We start from the raw sequence: 26,415 nt of genomic DNA, 5'->3' as shown, positions 1-26,415 counted from the left end.
TTGCCGAAGCACGAGTGGGCGGCTTTACCGTTGTATTGCGGAAAAAGATGGCATCGCTTCTGACTAGAATACGAGTACGTGACATGAATGACAGACCAAGAAGAAGTACGTGACATGACAAACAGTCTCTTGAAGGAATTAATGCGCAATTATGCAACATTTAACTAAAAATACTCTGACGCTCGTTAATTATGAATATTAATAATAGTTATAAGCTGATATTAGCTGATATTTCCACAGGAGCCGGACGGTTCGTTCGCGCCTTTGATGGTTAAGCCGGAGGATGTGGCCCTAGCTCTCGGCTCGTTCAATAGTGGTTCTGCTGCCGGCTTAGACGGTATCCGCCCGACTCATTGCAATAGGTAGCACATTTCGTCGCCTAATGGCTAAGATTGGATGTAGGGCAGTTAGGGAAGAAATGGCCGCTTATCTTCGTCCTTATCAGTTGGGGTTTGGCACGAGGCTAGGTTGTGAGGCTGTCATCCACGCAACATGGGCGTTACGGATCCGGGTGCATTGTTGTCAAGCTGAACATTAGGAATGCCTTTAATTCCGTCTAGCGCGACGTTTTGTTGGTGGAAGTAAGGGAGAGGGTGCCATCTCTCTACCCTTTTCTTTTCCAGGTGTATTCTTCTCGTTCTAATCTTTTTTATGACGGATCCCTCCTTCTTTCGCAAGTTGGCGCACAGCAGGGGGACCCTCTTGGCCCTCTGATTTTTAGTCTCGCGATACATAAAGCCGTCTCCGGGCTGAAATCCCCACTCAACATCTGGTACCTGGATGACGGTACTATTAGGGGTAAGCCTCTGGAGGTTCAGCAAGATTTTCTTGCCCTTCTTCTGCGATTTCGAGACCTAAGGCTGGAGGTAAACTCTAGCAAATGTGACTTTTTTCCCTGTGGCGTCGAGTCCCAGCTTACCTTCAGTTTATTTAGCGACTTGCTCCCTGGGCTCAAGGAGTTGTCACCCCGAACTTTAAATCTTTTGGGGTCTCCCATTTTTTCGGAAGCTATACCGGAAGCCTTCGAGTTGAGAAGACAGCTTCTTTTGAGCGCGGGGGATAGGTTAAAGAACATTTCTGCGCACGTGTCACTGGTTCTGTTGAGGTCCTGTTTCGTCGTTCCCAGAGTCACCTACTTTTTGCGCACTGTTCCAACCTGGCTATGCCCCGGGCTTATTGACTCGTTCGATAGCGTGTTAAAGGATTCGATAGAGTCAATGTTGAACATCTCCCTCAATGCGGACCAATGGGATCTGGCCTCCTTCCCATTCGACCGGGTGGGCTAGGCGTGAGGCGCGTACAGGACGTTAGCTTGCCGGCCTTTCTGGTGTCGGTGGCAGGGGTCGTGGTTGGACCTTGTCACTCAAATTTTATCTCCAGTTGGTGACAAGGTATCCATACCTTCCGCCGCGGAAGCTGTGGAGGCTTGGCTGGCTCTCAACCCTGAGGCAACGGCGCCGGAGAGACCGGATTGTCAGCGTTTGTGGGATGACATGGGGGTTAAGCGGGTGCTCGGTAACTTGGTGGGATGTGCAGTGAGTGTAGACAGGGCGAGGGTGCTCGCAGTGTCGAAGCTGGAGTCTGGAGCGTGTAACGTTACTCCCTAGGGATTATGTCCTCTAGGAAAGTTGGCAGGGATAAAAAAAAAAGAACTACCAGCTACGTTAACAAAAGTATTTTATTATATTTAAAAAAAAACTAGAATTTAATAAAAAAGGTCGTGGAACTCTATGGCCGGTCTTAAATTTGCACCCGGAGTGGTACTGCCCTGGCTGGTCGAAAGGTCCGCAGCTGGTGGGTGTCACGACAGCGCAGAAGAGGAGCCGAGGCGACGGCGGGCGAACGACTAGGGCTCCAGCCCTGCCGTCGAGGTGGTGAAGGCTCGAGGGTCTCTTCGACCGGAGATTATTTTTAAAAATAACGACGCACCCTGTAAATTTCCACGTCTTACAAATGTGTTCCTGCTCGCTCTGCTATTGTGAACACCCTGTGATGATGATGATGATGATGGGACCATGTGTAAGCCGGTGCACCATGAGCAAAAAGCATGTTTGTGTTCACAAGCAGAGCGGAGTCACAAAAGCGAAGGGAAAGCACAGAGTAAAGAAAAATAGAAGAAGAAAGAACAAATAAGTGAATTTAAATAACGGAGCTACTTAACGCTAAAACTAAGCTACTCAAACATTCAACACTTTGCACTTACCAGTACGTGGGTGTGGGATTAACTATAATGCGCGAAAGCGTCGCGGATTAATTTTATGAATAATAATTATAATTGTCCGCGCTCACAAACATTAAAATTAAGAATTTAAAAATCGTACGGCGCGCGAGACGACACTGCTCCGTGTGCGCGGCCGTACGTGCGTATCTTATCGGGTGTGGCGCGGACTGGCTGCCCTGGCGGTCAACGGAAGGACAAGGCGCTCGCCCCGCTGCATCTCGAACTTTCCATGACGTAGTCGCTGGACCGGCCGCGAGTACAGTCGTTAAGGAAAAAATATATTATTTAAAGTTGGGAAGATAATATAATTAAAACTTGTACTTAATTAAAACATGTACGTTATACGTATACGTACAACGTTACATTACCCCCTCGCGCCGGAAAAGGATTTTGTTCCTCAGAATAAAATCCGCGCAATATACGTTTGCGTATTTGCATTTACTCTTTCAATCTATCTATCATAAATACATCACGCAATCATAAAAAAACATTAGTACCTAGTTTTCAACTACAGATGCTAATGCGCCCAGACTTTTGTAGGTAATCAGTTGTCGTTCAACTGAAAACCAATACAAATACATTTCATGCACTAAGATAGGTGTTAACAGCGCGATTTGGGAATTAATGCAACAATTTTTTTTTTTACTAACATTATTTATTCAAGCTTGATAATTTTAAATCTTTTATGTGCCAAGTCCCTAAATTCCTACCAGACATGTCCTCCAAAACATAAACCAAAGGCGACTTTTTCTCAACAATACGACATTGTAGAAACTTCGGGGCTAGTTTTTTACTAAAGAACTTATCTTTGTCACTTAAAACATAAGCACGTTTCATGACTATATCTCCCACATTAAATTCGACATGCTTACGACGTAGATTATAATGAGCGGTATTCTTTGCATGAGCTTGATATAACTTTGCCTGTACATTATCAAATATTTCAGACATGCAACCTAGGTTTTCGGCGTAAATGTCACGTGGTAAGAACATTAAGTTCCTACCGAGGTCACTATCTACATAATGCGTACCGCAAGTCACAAGGTCTCTGGCATATACAAGGAACGAAGGAGTGTAACCCGTTACTTCATTTGCAGAATTATTTATGGCAAATTGTACCTTTGGTATAAACAAGTCCCAGGTCCTGTGATCTTCATTGACAAATGTTGATAAGCAAGTGACAATTGTGCGATTCTGACGCTCGACGGGATTAACCTGCGGTGTGTATCTAGGCGTATAGAATACATTGGGTACATTATATTTTTTAAACAAATCTACGGTCATGCCGCTTGTGAATTGACTGCCGTTGTCGAGAAAAATTGTTTGAGGAACCCCATGAACTAAAAAGAGTTGGTCCTCTATTATTTTGGTGATTATAATTGAAGTGGCATTACGAATAGGGAAAATCAAGCAAAATTTTGAAAAACAACAAGTTATGACCAGGATATATTGGTTTTGTTTCCGAGTGATAGGCAGAGGGCCCATGAGGTCAATCGAAACCATTTGAATTCAAAATTCAAATTCAAAATTCAAAAATTTATTCTGCAAGTAGGCCTCAAGGGCTCTTTTACAAGTCAATACAACATTTATAGTAACATCATATAGTGATATGAAAAATACATAACAACATTTATAAATACAACAGCCAATACCTGGGTAAACATTACATTATAATAATCTTAAAATAAATAATTAATACAATACAATAGAGATGTATAGTCTCTATGGTTAAAAACACATTAAATCTGGAGATGTAAAAGGTCCCCAATGTCAGAGTACTAATACTAATAAAATTTGGAGGTGTAAAGTCTCTCCAAGTGTCAAAATAAAATTTATACTAAATAAATAAACCGCGTCTGGACTGTTAAACTAGCAGTCTCATAAACTAATGCTACATTCTGTACATAACTAGTATGTACCAAGTCAAGTATATTATACAATATGTCAGAGACGTATAGTCTCCACGGTTAATACATTAAGTTTGGAGATGTATAAGGTCCCCACGGTCTGAGAAAAATAATAATACACAATAATAAGATTTGGAGGTGTAAAGGTTCTCCAAATGTCAAAGAATAAAAAAAATAAAAAATTGTATGAAATACATATTTCACGTCAAGAGACTGTTAAGGTAACAATCTTAAAACTAGTTCTACAGAATACATAACTACTATGTATTTAATATGTCAATGTCATCATCAAAATAACTAAAACATAACAAACATTAATACATAAGGTTGAACAGCTAGAAACAACAGCGCCATATGCCTCTCCGGGACACTGCACGCAAAACTATTACAGCTTTTGAGACTGGATACTTGGCCATGATTCCGTGTCTCCCAAGTAGTCATCTATTTTATAGTATCCCTTTTTGAGAAGTGCATTTTTGACGTATTGCTTGAATGAAGTATAGGGCAGGTTCCATGCCTCTAAGGGTACTTTGTTATAAAATGTTACACAGTTTCCCATGAACGATTTTTTAACTTTCTGTAGACGAAACTTGGAGACTACTAACTTATGTTTATTTCGCGTATTATAACTATGGATATCGGACAGTTTCTTAAAGGACTTTATATTCTTATGCGTATACATTATCACATCTAGTATGTATTGTGAAGCTACTGTGAGAATATCTATTTCCTTGAATCGTTCTCTCAGTGAGTCACGAGAAGCCATGTTATAAATAGATCTGATTGCCCTCTTCTGAAGAACGAAGATGGTTTCTATGTCAGCTGCTTTGCCCCACGCCAGTATGCCATAAGACATAATACTGTGAAAGTAGCTGAAGTAAACTAGGCGAGCTGTCTCCACGTCAGTAAACTGCCTGATTCTTCTTACTGCATACGCGGCAGAGCTCAACCTTTTCGCCAGGGCAGATATGTGAGGGGCCCATTGCAGTTTACTATCTAAAGTAAGGCCCAGAAAAACCGTATTCTCGACAAGGTCCAGCGTTTCGCCATTTAATGTGATGATAGTTTCAGATTTTCTTACATTCGGCAGCGAAAATTTGACACATTTCGTCTTTTTCGCATTAAGAAGTAAGTTATTTGCTGTGAACCATTCTAGTACCTTTTCCAAAGTTTCATTGACTTGGCTATAATCGCTCAGTTTCCTGTCAACTTTGAAAATTAGTGAGGTGTCATCAGCAAATAAGACTATCTCACATTTATGTTTTACAAGGTTCGGCAGATCATTTATATATACAAGGAAGAGAAAAGGACCCAAAATTGAACCCTGTGGAACTCCGAGCTTTACAGTCATTCCAGTAGACTCCGTTCCATTTACAACCACTTTCTGGGTTCTTTGGTTTAAGTAAGACTTAACAAGGCTTAGAGCTTCCGTTGACAGACCGTAGTGCTTCAGCTTGTGTAGAAGTGTGTCATGCTCCACGCAATCAAATGCTTTGGACAGATCGCAGAAGACACCTATAGCATCTAGCGAGTGTTCCCAGGCGTCGTATATGTGCTTGATTAGTACAGAGGCGGCATCAGTCGTCGAACGACCTCTTGTAAAACCAAATTGCTGATCTTGAAGTAGTTCATTCGAGTTGAAATGTCGAAGCAATTGGTTTAATACAATTTTTTCAAACACTTTACTGAGAACAGGAAGTATTGAAATAGGTCTAAAATTTCCAAGGTCATCTTTGCTGCCCGCTTTAAATAGAGGAATGACCTTACTGTACTTCATCAGATCAGGAAATACACATTCTCTAACACAAGCATTAAATATATCGGCCAAATACGGTGCCACTACGTCGATTACAGATTGCATGACTTTCACAGAGATCCCCCAAAGGTCCTCAGTATTCTTTAATTTCAAGGACTTGAACGTTTTAATGATTTCATGGGGGTCAGTATATTGGAAGTATAATTCCATGCTGCATTTCTTGACATTGTTTGTATCTAAGTAAACACCAGCCTTTGCTACAGAGGAGTTCAAGTTCCGTGTAGCATCTGTGGCTATGTTGGTGAAAAAGTGTTGAAAGGCGCCAGCAACATCCAGGTCTGCAGACAATATTCGGTCTTGAACTTTCAGTCTGTAGTGGCCATCACGGGGTTTCGTTTTTCCAGTTTCAGTGTTTATTACAGTCCAAGTAGCTTTTACTTTATTGTCAGCTGACCTGACTTTCTGACCTATAAAGGCAGACTTAGCCGCGGCGCAGACTTTCTTAAACACTTTTGAATATTTTCTTACATATTCTGCAAAATTCTCGTCATGGTTAATGCTCCTCATTTCATACAGGTCATACAATCTATTCCTACTCTTATGGATGCCCACTGTGGCCCATTCACTAAACCTTGTTTTCAGTGATCCTTGCTTTAGAGTCTTTGTTTTAAAAATATTCTTGTGGACGTCATGTATCACATTCGACAGTTCCTTGTATAGTGTATCAGGATCTTGCTCACCTGTAATCAGTGCTGGTACCTTGGATATAACACCTTCTCTAAACCTTTCCATTCGACTGGCAGTGATGGGTCTATATGTAAATGATTGCTGTTGTCTTATAACATTGACTTGGAAATAGGCTTTTTGACCACAGTGATCAGAGTTGAAGCAGCTAAAGATCTCTTTTTTTATAACTTCACAATTATAGAATACATTGTCCAAACATGTCGCCGTGCTAGCTGTAATCCTTGTGGGCTCGTTGAATAGCGGAAACAAGTCAAAAGACTGATAAAGGTTTAGAAGTCTTACAGTGTGTGCATGTGTGGGATCTAATATATTAACATTAAAGTCCCCACAAACTATTATCTTCTTACTGCTAACAAAGACTCGTTTCAACGCATCTTCCATCACGGACTCAAACTGGCTAAAATCCGACGAAGGTGGTCTATAGACACATATTATAATGTGACTCTCCATTTCCACACATGATATTTCTATAGTTCGCTCGATAGAAAGTTTGACTATGTCGTTTCTTTCCTTGCATTTAAATTTTCTTTTCACTATAATCAATGAGCCCCCGTGAATGGCCGACTTTCTACTGAACGAGCTAACTATATCATAATTATAAATGTTGAGTAATAACAATTCATATTCCTTGAGCCAGTGTTCCGTAATACACATAATATCTACATCTAGAGATTCTAAGAACAGACCCACCTCTAATTCCTTGCTGGAGAAGCCCTGTAGGTTTTGGTGGACTAACATGATCTCGTGGGGCTTCTCCGCTGTCTCAGCAGTCAGTTTAAATGCTGTGGGCGCCCCCCGGGAGAGGCTGCGCTCGCGCCTGCGCTCGTGGCGCCGCTGGCGCTGTTGCCACTGGCTGCAGAGTCAAAAAGCCCAGGTTCAATGTTGTAAGCAAGCAATTTGGCTGTTGTAACTTTACAGTTTCTCGGTACATACAAATATTGATCATACAATGTGACATTATAAAAGTTTCTTTTGTACATTTGGTTGATATCCATAAAATGGTAGTTACTGTTGTAACATGTCACAGTGTACAGCATGGAATTTAATTCAGACACTCTAATATTATGTTCACGAGATACTGAATTGGAATACGGAAAGGCACACAAAATAATTTTATAAATTCCACGCTGCTCAATATCTGACAGTGTTTGCATAAGGGGTTCTAGGTGGGATTTCCTTACGCCAACACTATCGCCCAAATGTACAATTAGAGTGGTGCCCCTATCCAATTTGTCCTTCGCTAAGCGGTCCACAAAACATTTGATGGAGGCACCACGCATACATATATTTGTCACCTTCTGCTGGAGACATTCACTCAACATGGATCCGAGGCCGGCACCAATACCATCAGAGTAGACGACTGTCGACGGGGGAGGAGTGTCCTGGCTCAGGTCAGGGCGCGCGGGCAGGGGCGCGGCGGGCGCCGGGGCGGGCGCTGCGGGGCCCGGGCGGCGCGGGTCGTCGGTTGACTGTGACGTCTCCTGGCTCTGGGGACTCCTGAGGTCAGGTCGTGCAGGCTGGGGCGCGGCCGGGGTCAGGGGACGCGGAGCGGGGGTCGCCAGCAGAGGCGCGGCGCTCGACTCACTCAACGCGCTCCCCGGGCTCCGGCACTGCACCTCGGGAGATGGTTGACAGGAACACTTGCTCATCAGATCTTGTATCAGTTCCTCATTTTCATGGCAGAGGTCGACCAGGTCTGAGGCAGAGTTAACATGCTGTTGGTTTTCTTTTACAATATGATTGTAATTATCACTTAAGGTTTTGAGTGACCATTTCAATCTACTTATTTCGGACTGAAGTCTAAATTTTTCAGTCTCATATAAATCAATATTGTCCTGTAATTTTCCATGACACCGATCTAATTTTTCCACAAGGTCACTTTGTTTCCTTATAAGTTTCACATTGAGTTGCACACTTTTATTTGATTTAATAAGTTTCTGAGTGCGCCTTATAAATTTATTTAATTTAATATATTTCCTCAATTTCTTGTTACTTGCAAAATAATAAGAAGGGGAAGAATCAACTTTAGTCACATCCATAACTGACATTTCAGCAAAAAGGCTCTGTGTATGTACAGTTTCATTCATCTCACATTGACTCCGCAGATCACTTATTAATAAATTTGCTTCATTCAGTTCACTTTCTAGGTCACTGATACGCCTTAAATTGGATTCATAGTTTAAAACACAGTTATCAAATGTGTCCACAATACACTGTAGGTGTTGACACTGTTTCACACTGTCCATGTAATCAGAGTGTAGTACATTCAGCTGGTTCTTTAGCTCAGAGTTTCTTTGAACTATTTTTGCCACTTCCACTTCACTTTCATCTCGTTCACATATTAGGTTGTTACAGTCCTTTCTCGAGATCTCAAGCTCTTTCAATGTCGCTTTCAGTTGCATTTCCAGGTGGCGAGTTGTGCCTTGACGTGTAAGAACATTTGAAGCCATTCTGAAATATATAAATACAACTGAGTAGGTACACTGAATATAAAAATGTTTGTCAAATATATTTAGAATGAAATGAATGTGTGAGATTATGTGTGTAGTGTATTAGTATAAGGTAATGTATGTGGCAATTGTGTATATCTCAAACTTTGTTTCCACTTATATCCGTCAAACAAAGAGAAATTGCACGTAGCCAATGTATTGTAATGGGACGTTGCTCACAGCGCTATGAGCTTTGTAAAATGTAAGTCGTCTCACGTATGCAATACAATGAGAACTATTGTCTTATAAACTCACAAAATAAAAATACAAAATACTCGCCCGGTTTAAATCCAAATTCCAACGTCCGATACTTGACACTTCAGCTTCAACAAAGGCCGGTGAATAGGTACAAAAAGCAATGTAATATTGTGTATAATCACTGTTTAACGTTATTTCTACAATTATTACACTTTTTTAATATACACAACATCACATTATTACAAAGATTTGTATTATTTTAAGAATTTTAGCAAACAGCTGATTCAACATGATGTTGACAGCGACAGGGGACGACAACATTGTTTGGGACGACCCATTTCACCAAGCACCTGATGGTTTTGATGTTTATACTGTAAACACTTATTGCACGAGCCTACAAATTTTACGACGTCGTTATGCATCCCTGGCCAGAAATATCTCAACGCCAATCGACGATACGTTTTAAAGATACCTAGATGTCCAGCCATGGGTTCGGAATGATTTTGTTCCAAAACATCGTGACGAAATTCGCTTGGGACGACTTCCTTCCAAGAGAACTCGGAGGTTTGCTCGTGTTTGTTTTTACACAGTCTATACAAAGAACCGTTTTTAATTAAAAAATTAGGAAAATTTTGAGGTTTTGTTAGGCAAGAGTTATAAATTTTTTTATACCATGCATCAGACGTATTAAGGTAAGAATTAGACAAATCAATAGCGCTAATAGGGACTGCTCTGGAAAGAGCGTCGGGAATCACATTATCCACGCCTCTACGATGTTTGAGTTCGAAGTTAAAACACGACAAACGCACGCCCCAGCGAGCCAGACGACCGGTAGGGTTACTTAGAGAAAGGAACCACTTTAAGGCACTGTGGTCTGTAAAGACAGTGAACGGCTGTCCATTCTCCAAGTAACACCTCCAATGCTCCAGAGCTATAATTACCGCGAGTGTTTCACGCTCAGTTATGCTGTAATTACGTTCAGCCGGTGTCAATGATTTGCTCATGTAAGCTACCGGGTGCTCCTTACCGTCAATTGTTTGAGTCAGCAAACCTCCTACGCCATAGTTACTCGCATCAGTATGTACCTCGAATTGCTTGTTATAATCGGGGCAAGACAGCACTGGTGCTGAAACTAAGCATTCCTTCAGCTTGCTAAAGGCAGCATCGGCTTCAGGAGTCCACTTGAAAGGCGGTCTACCCTTCCTGGTGGATGTCAACTGATTAAGGGGACCCGCTATCGTACTGAACTGTGGCACAAACCGACGGTACCAGGTGGCAGTTCCTAAAAATTTCTTTATGTCCTTGACACTAGTAGGTGTCGGATAGTTTAAGATGGCGTCAACCTTACCTGGGTCCGTGCGAAGACCATGGCTGTCAACAACGTATCCTAAGTATTTAAGCTGACTTCTAAAGAATTGACATTTTTCCAAGTTTACTGTCAGGTTCGCTTGGCGAAGTTTGTCCAATACCCGCAGAAGAAGTGACATATGAGAATTAAAGTCCTCAGAAACTATAATTATGTCATCCAAGTAGGCAAAGACCTTTAAGTCAAATTCTCTAAAGAGAAGATCAACTAAACGTTGCTGCGTTGCTGGCGCATTTGTGAGGCCAAATGCGGTTCTTTTAAAACGGAATGTACCACGACCAGGGACATAAAAAGCAGTTTTGTCTCTGTCCTCGACAGCAATTGGAATCTGCCAAAAGGCTTTGGACAAATCGATACTCGTAAGGTAGCGAGCGTCACGCAGGTTGTCCAATATTTCCGTGACATAAGGTAAATTATACGCATCCTTTCGAGTAACTGAATTCAGCTTGCGACTATCGAGGCAGAAACGAGGCTGGCCATTCTTCTTTGTGACTAGCAGGACAGGTGAAGACCAGGCGCTTTCGCAGGGCTCGATGACGTCGAGACTAAGCATTTCGTCAACCTGTTCGACGAGGATCCGTTGTTTCTCAGGTGACATACGATAATACCGTTGCCGGATCGGCTGCGCATCACCAGTATCTAGACGGTGTTCAATGAGACTGGTCTTACCCAAACCTTTGCGTTCGGTAGAAATATCCTCGAACTGTGAAATAATGTTGTCAGCAATGGACTTCTCCGAAACGCTTAAATGATCATAACCATGAATAAACGTAGGATTATAAGGCTTCGGTTCCTCTTCAACTACTGAGGCATTAGGAAAAGTAATGCTACTTAAGTTAGGGAGAATATTAAATTTACGCCAAAAATCTACGCCTAATATAAAATCCGTGTTTACATCTGGTACAATATGTGCAGTAATAAAATGGAACTTATCTTGAAAATGTACAGGTAAGTTAAAGTAACCCCGGCTCTGCATAACACGATTGCCAGCCCCTATAGCTGAAATACATTGATCCCTATGAATCGGTAAACCTTGGAGTGCTTGATGAGCCTCACTTTTTAACACAGTTATGGCAGCACCAGAATCGAGCAAACCTGTCATATTAATACCATTAACTTGTACCGTTGCATAAGGACGATTGTCAATACTGGGATCATCATTCAGAATTGCGTCGATCTTATACGAACTGAAAAAAATGTTAATAGTTTTCAGCCATTTGCCCCAATCTACAGAATCGAAATGATTAACGAGATGGTTGACACAATTCCGACTATTTAGTTTTTTGAGGTGGAGGGTTTATCCTTTTTGCAACTAGGGCAATCTGGGGACTTGACACCTTTATGACCACACTTAAAACAATAAACTTCATCTTTATTTGCTGGACACTGACGCAAGTTGTGGCTATTGTTGCGACATCTAGGGCAAAATAAAGTTTTGGCAGAGGGTGTAGTAACTGCATGTACTTGTTTCATGTTGTTGTTATATTTATTGAAATTACTGTTATTAGTATAAGATCTACTATTATTGTGATTAGAATTAAATTGATGATACTGTTTATTATTGTTATTCTTGTACGTGAAATTCTTGTTGTAATTGTTGTTATTATTTTTATTATAACTAATACCAGTATAAGCAAACTCAGGTGCCAAGGTGTCAGCTGTCCGCCTGGGTGGTTCACGAAAGTCAGCAAGACGTGCCTGAATGCTTTCGTAGTTACGACAGTGATTACGTAAAGTGTCTATGTCAGTGATCGCGGCTGCTGACGCTAAAGTACTGGCATAGCAAGGCCTAATGTTATGGAGGAGTATCTCTAATTTCTCGTCCTCAGGTAAAGGTTTAGAGAGGCGCGAGAATAAACCAGCCATAATTGATAGGTACACGGTAATGTTTTCAGATTCACCCTGTGTGCGTGAACGAATCTCATTACCGAGCCTATAATCATAGTCTCTCTGACCGAAATCTTGTTTTAGCAACGTGGCGAGTTCAACCCAGCTGGACACTTGACCCTTAACATTACGGTACCAGTGTAGCGCATCACCAGTAAAAAACTCTGTGGCATACGACAAAAGTTTCGTGTCCGAAATAGACCTAGCCTGACAAAATTCCGTTATGCGTTCCACGAAGGCACGGACGCAAGACTTGCCATCAAACTTGATCTTGCAAAGCTCATTGTGACTACCACGGTCGCAAGTGACATTTACGTTTATCGGCGCCGTGCTAACAACGGGTTCTGTGTTAGGAACAGGCAAAACGGTCGCGGTAGCCGTGTCCTTGACGGAATTAAATCTAGCTGTAAGAGCTCGAAATTCCTGCTCGCAAGCGTCATACATGGGTTTGGTCGTTTCATCACATACTATACGATTGAGACGGTGATACAAGTGATTTAAAAGATTTTGTGTGCGAAGCAAAACGTTCCTATCCGGTCGTGAATCTAAATTCGACTGAACCTTTGCGAGAGCATCACAAACACCCTTCAAATCGGCAGAGACAGAGAAATTACTTTCTAAAATATCCTCGGAAGGAAACAAAGGGCCTAATTTTGAAATTTGTTTCCGCAAGTCCTGGACAGTTGAACCCGGTGTCTCACCACGAATGCTAACCTCATATTCCAATTCCGGCTTTTGAAGCGACAAAAATTTCACAGGAAATTCCATTTCTTTTTAATTTAAATAAAATAATAATAATTTAATTAATAATAATAATAACGTGCAAAATGGCAACCGTGGAAAGTGTTGAACGCTTGTTTTTAACTAACACTACTCCGTCTGTTACAATAATAAACTACGTAACGTTTTGGTTGGCAAAAAAAATCAAGCGCAAATTAAAAAATAAAATAAACAATCACAAAAATAAAAAATAACAAGCATTAAATAATTGCAACTTGTGTGTACCACAAAACTACAAAATAAAATATCACACGATAAAAATATTCATAAAAAATTTGACTGACTGTACTAGTCTACAATGTACTAGCACAGCATGATGTAAAAAATTCTGAATAAATTATGACACACAAAATGAATTATATTATTAATGAATATTAAAATTAAAATTTGATTATAAATAAATAATTAAAATTATTATTATTATTGGGGTACACCTAAGTTACATGCAACCAAAAAAAAAACAACGTTTCACAAAAATAAAAAACAACAAACACACATAAATGCTGCGGGGCAAATTTAGACCATTTAGACCACGTTTAAGGCGCCAATGTAACGTTACTCCCTAGGGATTATGTCCTCTAGGAAAGTTGGCAGGGATAAAAAAAAAAGAACTACCAGCTACGTTAACAAAAGTATTTTATTATATTTAAAAAAAAACTAGAATTTAATAAAAAAGGTCGTGGAACTCTATGGCCGGTCTTAAATTTGCACCCGGAGTGGTACTGCCCTGGCTGGTCGAAAGGTCCGCAGCTGGTGGGTGTCACGACAGCGCAGAAGAGGAGCCGAGGCGACGGCGGGCGAACGACTAGGGCTCCAGCCCTGCCGTCGAGGTGGTGAAGGCTCGAGGGTCTCTTCGACCGGAGATTATTTTTAAAAATAACGACGCACCCTGTAAATTTCCACGTCTTACAAATGTGTTCCTGCTCGCTCTGCTATTGTGAACACCCTGTGATGATGATGATGATGATGGGACCATGTGTAAGCCGGTGCACCATGAGCAAAAAGCATGTTTGTGTTCACAAGCAGAGCGGAGTCACAAAAGCGAAGGGAAAGCACAGAGTAAAGAAAAATAGAAGAAGAAAGAACAAATAAGTGAATTTAAATAACGGAGCTACTTAACGCTAAAACTAAGCTACTCAAACATTCAACACTTTGCACTTACCAGTACGTGGGTGTGGGATTAACTATAATGCGCGAAAGCGTCGCGGATTAATTTTATGAATAATAATTATAATTGTCCGCGCTCACAAACATTAAAATTAAGAATTTAAAAATCGTACGGCGCGCGAGACGACACTGCTCCGTGTGCGCGGCCGTACGTGCGTATCTTATCGGGTGTGGCGCGGACTGGCTGCCCTGGCGGTCAACGGAAGGACAAGGCGCTCGCCCCGCTGCATCTCGAACTTTCCATGACGTAGTCGCTGGACCGGCCGCGAGTACAGTCGTTAAGGAAAAAATATATTATTTAAAGTTGGGAAGATAATATAATTAAAACTTGTACTTAATTAAAACATGTACGTTATACGTATACGTACAACGTTACAAGCGTGGCCTCTCCGCATTTGGGTACACTGCTTGACAACGTCTCGACGCGGATTGCAGTTGCTCTTCGCCTGGGCTATGCAGTGTGTGAACCCCACGCTTGCATCAGCGGTACTATGGTGGAGAGCAACAGTCATCACGCGTTGAGTTGTGGTCGGTGTGCAGGGAGGTTTCCGCGGCACCACGTGCTTAATGATATCGTGCGGAGAGCGCTATATAGTTACTGCAAACGTCCCGTGCGTGCTGGAACCTCCGAGCCTCAGTCGCTCTGACGGGAAAAGACCCGTGATGGGTTGACGTTGTTTCCCTGGGAGAAGGGGAAATGTTTAGTGTGGGACACAACGTGCGTCAGCACTTTCGCGGCGTCGCATATTGGCCGTACGGTGAGTATGGCAGGGGCAGCAGCCGAATTGGCTGCGGTTCGCAAGCGGGAGAAATATAATCCCTTGCGAACTATTTATTTGTCCCGCTTGCTGTAGAAACCGCTAGGTGCTGGTGTTCCGAGGCCAAGGACTTTTTCGAGGAAGTGGGGAGGCGCATGCGAGGGAGAGGTTTGGATCCTCGCTCAGGGACCTTCCTGATGCAAAAGGTTATCCATAGCCGTTCAACGTGGCAACGCGACGAGCGTCATGGGTACTTTTGCGTCGGGGGGGGGGGGGGGGGGGGGTGCGGAGTGACTTTCTAGTGTAGTATGTTATTTAGGTTAGGGTAGTAGGAAGTAGTTTAAGACTTTAATTTTAAAAAAAATATGTTTTTTGATTTATTTGTGTTTGTATTATTTATTATTTATAGTTAGTATTATTAGCTTGAAATATAAGTTGTAATATTAAATTTTGCATCGTTAATAATAAAATTAAATATGAACTATTTGAAAATAAAATATATATGATTCTGCCAGTGACCAAATATTTCCAAGTAATTTAAAAAAGCTACTCCAAGAAAAAGCTTATTACACTATTGACGAATTCCTCACAGGGAACAACCAACATGTACACTGATTTTTTCAATTGTAATTACATTTGTACCTATTTGTAACGATTACGTAATAGACTAATTTATTGTCTCCTTATTAAATGACTAAATTATAATTATCAGATTTAAATTAATACTGTACCACAATTATATAAAATGATGTATTTTTTTGTTATTTTTTCCATGTCTACAAGTATACGACTTTTTGATTAAAGTAGGTACTTACTTAAATAATATATGTGCAATGGGTTTACCTCAAAACGTTAATACTTATACAATGTATTTTTTAGTAATGTAATTACTTTTAAATAAAATGAATGTATTTTTTGCTACTTGAAATTAACTTGACATGTAAAATATTATTTTTTACCAATAAATGCTATCTATCTATTTATGTCACTATTTGCGTTATAAGTAGTTAAAGTATGTACTAACAAATTATGGATTATATTGTATGTGAAATAAAAAATATATAAGTAGCTTTTGGTATAAATTCCATAGTGGCAAAGCGTTGACAGTTCTAAAAAAGAAACTGATTTGACTAGTAGGAAACTTCCCTATTGTTTCGATGAGTATTCGTTGCCTATTGACACAAAAGTACAGCCAGGGATAATGTATGTATGTATGTATGTAAACACTTTATTATACATAAAACAGATTACAAAATACAATAAAACAAAATATATACAACGTACAAAGGCGAACTAATTCCAGGGATCCCTTCCAGTCAACCTTTGCGCAATTGAGAGTAAAAGCTTGTATAAAAAATTGAATTTTTGAAAAAAAACCTATTCATATTAATGTGTACCGTTTCCAGACGTGTTCATCTATATGGCGGCAGGCTTCGGCGTCACGGCGGGCGGGCACCGGCTGTGGTCGCACCGCGGGTACAAGGCCACCCTGCCGCTGCAGGTGCTGCTCGTGCTGATGCAGACCCTGGCGTGCCAGCTCTCCGTGCACAACTGGGCGAGGGATCACAGGTAGTACACGTGTTCGCGTCTCAAATATCCAAATGACCGTGATATTACAAGTATTTTCGGCATTTTTAAATCAAAATATAAAAAATTAAAAATAATTAATTTTTGCGACTCTTGTTAAGTACTTATACCTAAACCTACCTTGATACCTGTGTCAAGAGACACAGCTCTTCCTTACTGGTTTGTTAAGTAACAATAACAAAACAACGGTTAAAAGAAACAAGAATAAAACTAAACATTTAAATTAACGTTGCAGGAACCTTGAATTTATTTAAATTTAAAAGAGCTAAATAACTAATCGAAGCCACTTGTGTGTGTGTGTGTGTGTGCGCGCATGCGTGAGGTGTATGTGTTAACATTTTTTTTAAATCTATTTATCAAAATACTTGATGGTGTTTGCATTATTATATTCTGCCAAACTGAAGACAGTTTGTTGGCGGATTAAGCGCTCTTTAACATGGTGTGTTCTACCCATTTATAACTTTTCCTACTCCTCTACTGTTATCTGTCATTTATGCATTCATTAACACGAATATAAGAACATACATAAAAGATTTCAAGAAAAGTCTATATTGTCTATTCCTCATAAAAGCTCTTGTGCTTTTATAAGCTATAATGTTACTGCGATTAATGGCTACCAACCTAACAAAACCAAAACGAATACAGTTTTAAACTAAGTGCATTGATGCCAACTTACAAAATATTCATTTGGTTGCATAGTAAAAATAATTACGTCATAAGTCAGAAACACGCATGTGACACCCGTAATATAGCAACACCCATAGACTACGAAGACCGCTTAGCGTTGCTTGTTAGTCTCCGTAGGCTACGGTGGCCAAAATTGAGAAAAAACTGTCCAAAAAATTAATTTAGCAAGTAGCGAGTACCAGGGCCTCATGAGTTACGAGGAAGTGTCGCCGACCGGCCGGCCGCGGCCCGGGGCGGGCCGGGCGCGTAACAAGGTATGCTCGCGCGTCTTGGCTATATACTTTTGCTGTAATTTGTTTACCTAAATTAAGATTTATTTTTGTTGACTCGTAGGAAAAATATTGTATGCAACGTTGTATAAGTAGGTCAAAAAATTCTCGTGGCGTATTCCTTTACAATGTTCGCCTACGCCTTCGGCTCCGGCTCACATTGTAACTCACGCCACTCGCCTTTTTTGACCCTTCTTATACAACTGATGCATAAAATACTATAATATAATTTTATAACTTATGCACTACTTAACTAGAGCGGTAGGTATACTAAAGTTATGCTATCCAATCACTATTGTACAATTTATAGCTGTTGGTTCTCCGAACAATAAATAAATAAATATGCTGTTCCTATTACTACTCCACATACAACAAAGATGAGGTTTGCGGAACACGCGGTGTTGTATGAGGATTGTAGATGTTCTTCATTTACTAGAGACGGAATTTGGAACTTCGCCATCAAAATTTACGGTATTGACTTACGCCACTTACGGGCGACATCTGTTGTCCGGTAAGTGTACTTGAAGTTGCGGCTAGATGCCGCTGGCGCTCGGAGTTTTCATTTAAACAACATTTATGTGTATTAAATATGTTAAAACGGGTCACTCATGTATTTTAAGTCGAAAACGCTCAACACCCCTGCCGCCACCGGCGCCCGCGACTGGTGCAATATAACAGTGCTAGAACAATCATAATAAATTAATGGACCTACCTCTAAAATAACTAATTTCAAAAATTAATATTAAACCGCGCCGATTCGGTGTCATAATTACGATTACGAAAATACAGAAATATAAACAGCCCAACCCGTAAAAATAACTGCATCGACCACATTTTTAGCAATGTCAGATCCGGTAAAGGTAAAACCCAACAGCTAGGCCTCTCAGACCACGATATCTGCCAGAAATTGAAGAAGTTGATAGATTCTGGCTAGCCAAATATTGTTGACAGATTTTTCCTTGTTGTATCGCCAATTGTCTTTGATTTAAAATAATTTTTAAGAAAAAAAAACCGACTTCATTGAGGAAGACCGGTAAAAGAATGATTATTGTTGATTTTAGATTTCATACAATGAAATTAAAAAGACAGCGTCCTACGCCTATTTATGTAGAAAAGGAGGTAACATGTTTTTTTTTAGCCACTGCGCCCACCTTGACACATTTCAGATTTGCCCTATGGTTGACTGGTAAGATACCCGCAATAGGGTATTCGACTGTATTTAAGATAAATTATTTCGCACCATGCGTGAAATAAAGCACCAGATAATTATTAAAAAAAAACTAAATAGGATAGAAATATAAAAATGTGCCTTGAAAACCTAACTACTTGGCAAAGAGAATAAATGCCAAACGTGAACTATGCATCATTGAAGAGTTCCGTTCTGTTCATCATCAGCAGTTCCATTTTATCAAATGTCACTTCTACAAATGTAAATATTTGATTTATTAATGAAAATACTAAGATCACTATATATATATGCCTTTAACATTTGAGGAGTTCCCTCGAGTCCTCATGGATCCCATCATCAAAACTGAGTTTAGACAAAAACGGGACCAATCTATATAAAATCAAACAAAAAAATAATTTTCAAAATCGGTTCAGAAATGACGGAGTTATGGAGTAACAAACATTAGAAAAAAAAAAACAAAAATAAATAAATAAATAAACAATGGATGGTTGTTGTTCTGGAACCACCCGCAGCACTGTAATTTCCAATTTACCTAGATTTCAGTCTGTTTTAATGTTGTTGTGTATGTGTGTTTCGAATAAAAGCATAATTCATTCAGTGACGCACGTTTATTTCTTAGTTTTCTTACCCCCTTATTCATAAACGTCTATTAAAGTTAACAAGCCGCTAATAATCGTTTGTCCCTTTCCATCATACCAATACGTTAGACATTACCTCCACATCACAATCAATTCTCTTTGTAGTGTAGTGTCTATATCGCTACGAGTATATTGTGTGAGTATATATGAAATGAAGTGACGAATGCCTACTTTGGTCCAGGTTGCACCACAAGTACGTGGACACGGACACGGACCCGTACAACGCGCGCCGCGGGCTGTTCTTCTCCCACATCGGCTGGCTCCTAGTCGACAAACACCCCGAGGTCCTCCGGAGGGGGAAAACGATATACTTGGCGGATCTAGAACAAAATCCGGTGGTGATGTTTCAAAAGAAGTAAGATCTTATGGCTACTGTTGAAAAAACTCAAAGGTGTAAGACCTTTCTATCTTAAATAACAGTTTTAGCGTCGCTCTAGCGCAGTCCAACTGACGAGCATGGATATTTCAGCTACCCTAAGCAGAAAACAAGTATCTCGGTTTTGACAAATTTTTGAGGAGAGCAAAAAAACGTAATTTGTCTGTTTTGTTGGGTATTTTGTCTAAAATGTAACATCTGTTTATGCAATTATACTGAGAGTGATAAAATTAAGCTTGGACAGAGTGCATTTTTTGATATTCTTTTAAATTAAACTTTGTACAGGCAGAAATAGTTTTCTGTGTAGATAACTGCCCAAAAATCTCAGAAGCATTCTACACCAATTCAAGTATCTCGTGTTTAGCTTTGAAATTGGCAAGTAATGTAACTTCTGAAATACTTCACAGATTTGGTTCTCCGCTCAATAACTTTTCCAATTTTTATGCAATCCTGACGAAAATAGTATCAAATGAAAACTAATAATATAACTTACCTAAAACGTATTTTTATTACTTTCTGCTTTGATCACACTAAAATTTCCGTTAGACAAAAAACACATTAAAACATTATAGTATTTTTTTATATTAAAAAATATTTTTCTTTTAAATAACTGGCATCCTCGGACCTTCTGACACATTAATTGGCACCCATTTCATCGGTTTTATTAATTTCTAAAGATTATTATGTGTTACGATGTGCCATTCCTTCAGTAAACTCGTTTTAAGTCCTCGTGGATGGGCGGTGCAGGATCCTGCTTCCGAACCTTTCTTTACATTTTCTTTTGCTTTCCTTTTTTTATAGTCCCATTCCCATTAGACAGACTTGTTTGACAGGAATATTGATTGATTTTTATGGACTCACCAGCGTGGTGGAGAGTCCATGAAAATCAATATTTGAGGACAATCTCACACCCGGTCGACCTAAGTCCGACCGACCTAAGTCCGACCGACCTAGTCCCAAATGGGTATTTGGTGACGATACACATAGGTACTTGTATAGATAAATACGTAGATATTTAGGTATTCGACACAACAAGTATTCGCAATGAGCACAATAATTGCCCATACCGGGATTTCAACCTGGGACCTCTTGTTTTGTAGGCTAGGAGACCGTTAAATTATATGGGAATGTTTGTCGTTCTAAATAAAATCATATCAACACACTTAAATTCACTTTACTTGTAACAAAGTAACAGTGTAATTGGATCTTTCCAGTCAGTATTACCTACTTTTTCTGTAGTCGTATGGATCTGAAAATTTGCGTGTATTATAATATATATACCTTTAATACAGATGAAAATACATTATTCTTATATAATGTAATAAAAAAGGTACTCTATATGTATGCGACTAGTTTCTACCCTAAAATTACAGATTATGTTAATCCAACAAAAGCATCGTAATGAATTAAGTTTTAGTTGCTAACATCTACGGTAAAAGCATGTATCTCGGTCATCTATATGAATTACAAGTATCTTTTTTGAGTTACTGGACTTTAGCGTAGAAATGGGAGATATACTTGAATTTAGCGTAGAATACAGAGCAAAAAAAGATACTTGGATTTCAAAAACGCCAATATTTTGAAAAATATACATGATTTCACTTTTTTTCCAGTAAAAGATGCGCCTGAACTGAAACAGTAGATTCCGAAAATCCAAAAAATTGTTATTGAAAATTTTGGAGATACTTGATTTCTGCTTAGGGCAGCCGAATTGTCCCTGAGTCATGGATGTATTCTATGTATTTAAGTATATATCGTTGTCTAAGTACCCGCAACACAAGCTTTATTGAGCTTACCGTGGGACTTAGTCAATTTGTGTAATAATGTCCTATAATATGTATTTAGTTATTTATATTTTATTTATTTATACAGTCGTAGCTCAAAACCGGGATGAGTGGAAGAAGAGGGGGGAGGCCTTTGCCCAGCAGTGGGACACAATAGGCTAGTAATAATAATAATTATTTATTTATTCTTATTGCCCGTAAGGCCTGTCAAAGGTCAAAGGTCAATCAATGGTCAAAGGTTGATATCACAAATTGATTACTACAATACACATTTAAAAATGTCATTTTATTATTCCTAATCTAACAAATTAAGACATTCTAATTATCTTATTGAAGTTTGACTGGTCACACCTCGATTTCATGAAACTGAGCTTCGACATTCGCCTGACCAAAGGACCATGGGCAAATTTGTATGGGCACTGTATATTCATTACTTAAAAAGAGGCATCGGCACAGATGTAAAAAGTTTACTTATAAGTTACGAAATAAATATTTTTCATTTTCATTTTCATTTTCACTGTCCCCACCCACCAACAGAAACGAAACATGTTTCATTCAATAGGTCTTGGCAACCTGATGATTTGTTACTATGACGAGGATCGCCCTATGCATGGGGTTTTCTTGGAAAACTGTATTTTCTTTTTATATATTTTTCGCTCATTTCATTGAAAGTTGCAGGCAGAAGGTTATAGAAACATTATGTTACTGGCAATAATAAACAAACTATGTGTCTTAAAAAAAGAAAAACAAAAATTCGCTTAGAGCTGTATATTTTTTATATCTACAATATCTAATACTACTTTACATATTAGACAATTATTATCACATTGTTAACTCAAAATTCATCGAATATTACATTACTTAAGAGTTCTGCTGGCAGAATAAAATCAGTATGCCTAAGGGCCGGTACAGACGGACCGCAACTCGACTGCAACTTGTATGGGAACTGCACGTCGACGTTGCAGTTGGAGTGCAGTTGGCATGCAGTTCCCATACAAGTTGCAGTCGAGTTGCAGTCCGTCTGTACCGGCCCTTATGATACTCTGATAAGGAAAATTCAGAAATAGATGTCGTTCGGGTACTATTCAGAATAAAAGTTAGGTTTGACATTTATTTGCATTTGGCAGTTTTTTTTTTCATTTGGCGGGTTTTTTTTTGTCTCGCACTGTTATGGAAAATCGAAGATGTCTGGCCTAAATATATGTATGTATAGTAGGAACATTATTGCTATAACCTTCTGCCTGCAACTTTCAATGAAATGAACGAAAAATATATAAAAAGAAAATACAGTTTTCCAAGAAAACCCCATGCATAGGGCGATCCTCGTCATAGTAACAAATCATCAGGTTGCCAAGATCTATTGAATGAGACATGTGTTGTTCCTGTTGGTGGGTGGGGACATTTCTGCCCATGGTCCTTTAGTCTCTCCTAGGCTTGACGAAAATTCTTTAGTCAAAGGTCGAAAAACGTCGTTTGTTTGTCCTCAGACTAGTCAAACCTAGGAGCGCCGGAGCTTCTATGTTTGACTACATATATATATCCATATACAGATATATGTATATAATTGGAATGGAGTAAATTCTTTCAAAATGGCAGTGGAGATGGAAGTACCCCAAGGATCTATTTTAGGCCCATTTTTATTCCTTGTGTATGTCAATGACCTTGACATAAATGGGAAGCCGAAGATCAGGCATTATTATGTTTGCTGACGATACTTCTTTATTGTTCAAAGTTAATAGGAAATATACTGAGCTTGTTGAACCAAACAATACCCTATCCATGATATCCGACTGGTTTGCTGCCAATAATCTAGTACAGAATCCAAACGAAATGTATACGGTTCTCACTAACTTTTCAGCTAAGTATCTAATATTAAATTAAATAGTCAAACTTTAGAATTTGTTAAGACTACTGTTTATCTAGGAATAACCTTAGACTCCAAATTACTATGGGGCTCCCATGTAACTTCATTAAATAATAGGTTGAGCTCCACTGCGTTTGCAGTAAGGAAAATAAGGCACCTTTACCTTATTATACGTATGGTCTTATTTTGTGGGGATTGGCTGCTGATACTGATCCAATGTTCATTTTGCAAATAAGGGCAATTACACCAATTTACAACCTGGGGTCGCGTGAATGACTAAGAGAAGGAAATACATATTCTAACTCTGCTGTCGCTATATATATTTGAAATAATTATGTTTGTAAAAAATCTTACACAATTTCCCAACGAATGTTGATAAGCCAAAGGCTACACGAAACACAGTAACATCTTACAGTGCCTAAAACAAGCAAGTCGTTCAAGTCGGAAATTGTGTAAAATTCTATAACAAGATACCAAAAAAGCGGCCAAGTGCGAGTCGGACTCGCCCATGAAGGGTTCCGTACCATTTATGACGTATTAAAAAAAACTACTTACTTAATCTCGTTCAAACCAATTTTCGGTGGAAGTTTGCATGGTAATGTATATCATATATTTTTTTTAGATTTTTCATTCTGTTATTTTAGAAGTTAAAGGGGGGGGGGGACACACATTTTTTCACTTTGGAAGTGTCTCTCGCGCAAACTAATCAGTTTAGAAAAAAATGATATTAAGATCCTAAATATCATTTTTGAAGACCTATCCATAGATACCCCACACGTATGGGTTTGATGAAAAAAAAATTTTTTTTTTAAACTTTATGACGTATTAAAAAAAAAAACTACTTACTAGATCTCGTTAAAACCAATTTTCGGTGGAAGTTTGCATGGTAATGTATATCATATATTTTTTTTTAGATTTTTCATTCTGTTATTTTAGAAGTTAGGGGGGGGGGGGACACACATTTTACCACTTTGGAAGTGTCTCTCGCGCAAACTATTCAGTTAAAAAAAAAATGATATTAGAAACCTCAATATCATTTTTAAAGACCTATCCATAGATACCCCACACGTATGGGTTTGATGAAAAAAGATTTTTTGAGTTTCAGTTCTAAGTATGGGGAACCCCCAAAATTTATTGTTTTTTTTTCTATTTTTGCGTAAAAATCCTTATTGCGGTTCATAGAATACATCTACTTACCAAGTTTGAACAGTATAGCTCTTATAGTTTCGGAAAAAAGTGGCGGTGACATAATCGGACAGACAGACGGACATGACGAATCTATAAGGGTTCCGTTTTTTGCCATTTGGCTACGGAACCCTAAAAATGTCGCCGAGCATACAGATTCTAAATTCAAAACTGTTGTTAAGCAAAAACTCATTTCGCGAGCATACTATTAAATAAGTGATTATAATATCATGGATCGTCTGCATTAGCAATCTAGTGCATCAAATTTATATAAGAACGTACCTACTGTATGTTATTTTATGTTTTTTTATGCATTCCATATAAATTTAAATTGTTTTTTTTTATTAAATGCATGTTAGTTATAAGATGTAATAGATGTGTCCCACCGAGTTTCTTGTCGGTCCCATATTGAGATAGGGTCTAGGGTTACAGCCGGCGTTGCTTTATTTGGCGTTCATATGCGCATTGTAATATGCCTACTGGAAAATAAACTATCTTTATCTTTATAGATGTACCTAATAGCAATTACTTTGCGATTTGAACAAAAAAAGTGGGATAGGGTCATTATAAAATTCATATTTCCATAGTTTGACATTAATGATAACATCGCCACTTTGCAAATACCATAAATAGTTAAGTTGGTCCGACTCCTCTTAGATGTTATAGTTTGTTATGTTTTGAATCGTAAATTTTTTTAAATGTATTATTTCAGGTACTATTATTATCTGAATACTCTACTGGGGTTCATCATGCCAGTCGTAGTACCGGTGGTGTGGTGGGGCGAGTCGTGGAGCCACGCGCACCACGTGCACCTGCTGTTCTCGCTGGTCGGCCTGCACATCTACTTCAGCGTCAACAGCTTCGCGCACGCCGGCGACCGCAAGCCCTACGACGCCACCATCACGCCCGCCGAAAACAACTTCCTGTACGTGATCCTCTTCGGAGAGGGACACCACAACTATCACCACGCTTTCCCATCCGACTATCGAATTTCTGAGTTTGGATTTAAATATTTTAATTATTCGACTACTTTAATCGAGTTGTTCGCGAAGATCGGTTGGGCGTACGACTTAAAGCCGGCGAGTCCCGACATCGTCGCGAAGAGGGCGCACAGGACCGGGGACGGATCTCGCCAGTGGCCCGTGCCAGTGGAGAACGGTTTTGAAAATTGTTCTTGATAAATCTTAGCGTTTATTTCGTTTCATCCGCAGAGGTTAGCAGAGTGACAATCGTTTAATAGAAAACGCCAATCGAATCTTGTTAATACGAGTATGTATACATTGGTATGTTAATTATTGACGTTTTATTGGGATTTTTTCTGGCATTGCGTTTATACTAATTAAAAATTGAAAAAAAATGTTTTTATTTTTACTTCATTATACTTAATCATCGAAATAATGGATTTGGCTTTCCTATCGATTTTTCACTAATTTTACCTCTGTAATACCTTCAAAATATTCAGTGCCTAAAAGTTTGGAATTTCGACAAATAAATATTATGTGTAATATAATGTAATATCACTATGGAGCGAAGCGAAGATCTTACAATCAACCATTATTA

The 26,415-nt window shown here is 39.2% G+C and overlaps 2 protein-coding genes and 1 long non-coding RNA gene across 4 annotated transcripts in view; 1 reads left to right on the top strand and 2 right to left on the bottom strand.

Annotated features, from left to right (window-relative positions):
• The window catches only part of LOC133516771 (acyl-CoA Delta(11) desaturase-like), a 46,599-nt gene extending 20,393 nt beyond the window's left edge, over positions 1-26,206 (top strand). For both annotated transcript variants that reach the window (XM_061849724.1, XM_061849725.1), the window contains 3 exons: positions 16,683-16,845; positions 19,828-20,001; positions 25,568-26,206. In XM_061849724.1, coding sequence (XP_061705708.1) covers positions 16,683-16,845; positions 19,828-20,001; positions 25,568-26,033 — 803 coding nt within the window. In that variant the 3' untranslated portion in view covers positions 26,034-26,206. The remainder of the gene's footprint in view (positions 1-16,682; positions 16,846-19,827; positions 20,002-25,567) is intronic.
• On the bottom strand, positions 1,661-3,723 carry LOC133516774 (uncharacterized). Its single transcript, XR_009799277.1, has 2 exons — positions 2,204-3,723; positions 1,661-1,930 (listed from the first exon to the last, which is right to left on the bottom strand). It is a non-coding gene; the product is annotated as an uncharacterized LOC133516774 (long non-coding RNA).
• On the bottom strand, positions 7,177-8,730 carry LOC133516772 (anti-sigma-I factor RsgI8-like). Its single transcript, XM_061849726.1, has 2 exons — positions 7,927-8,730; positions 7,177-7,484 (listed from the first exon to the last, which is right to left on the bottom strand). Exons 1-2 carry the CDS (start codon positions 8,716-8,718, stop codon positions 7,407-7,409), a joined length of 870 nt encoding a protein of 289 aa, XP_061705710.1. The 5' UTR covers positions 8,719-8,730; the 3' UTR covers positions 7,177-7,406.
• Positions 26,207-26,415: the final 209 nt, after the last annotated feature.

The sequence above is a fragment of the Cydia pomonella genome, chromosome 4 (genome assembly GCF_033807575.1).
Source record: "Cydia pomonella isolate Wapato2018A chromosome 4, ilCydPomo1, whole genome shotgun sequence".
Lineage (NCBI taxonomy): Eukaryota > Metazoa > Arthropoda > Insecta > Lepidoptera > Tortricidae > Cydia > Cydia pomonella.
Note: the sequence above shows the minus strand (reverse complement) of the source record. Positions and strands in the feature narration are given on the sequence as shown.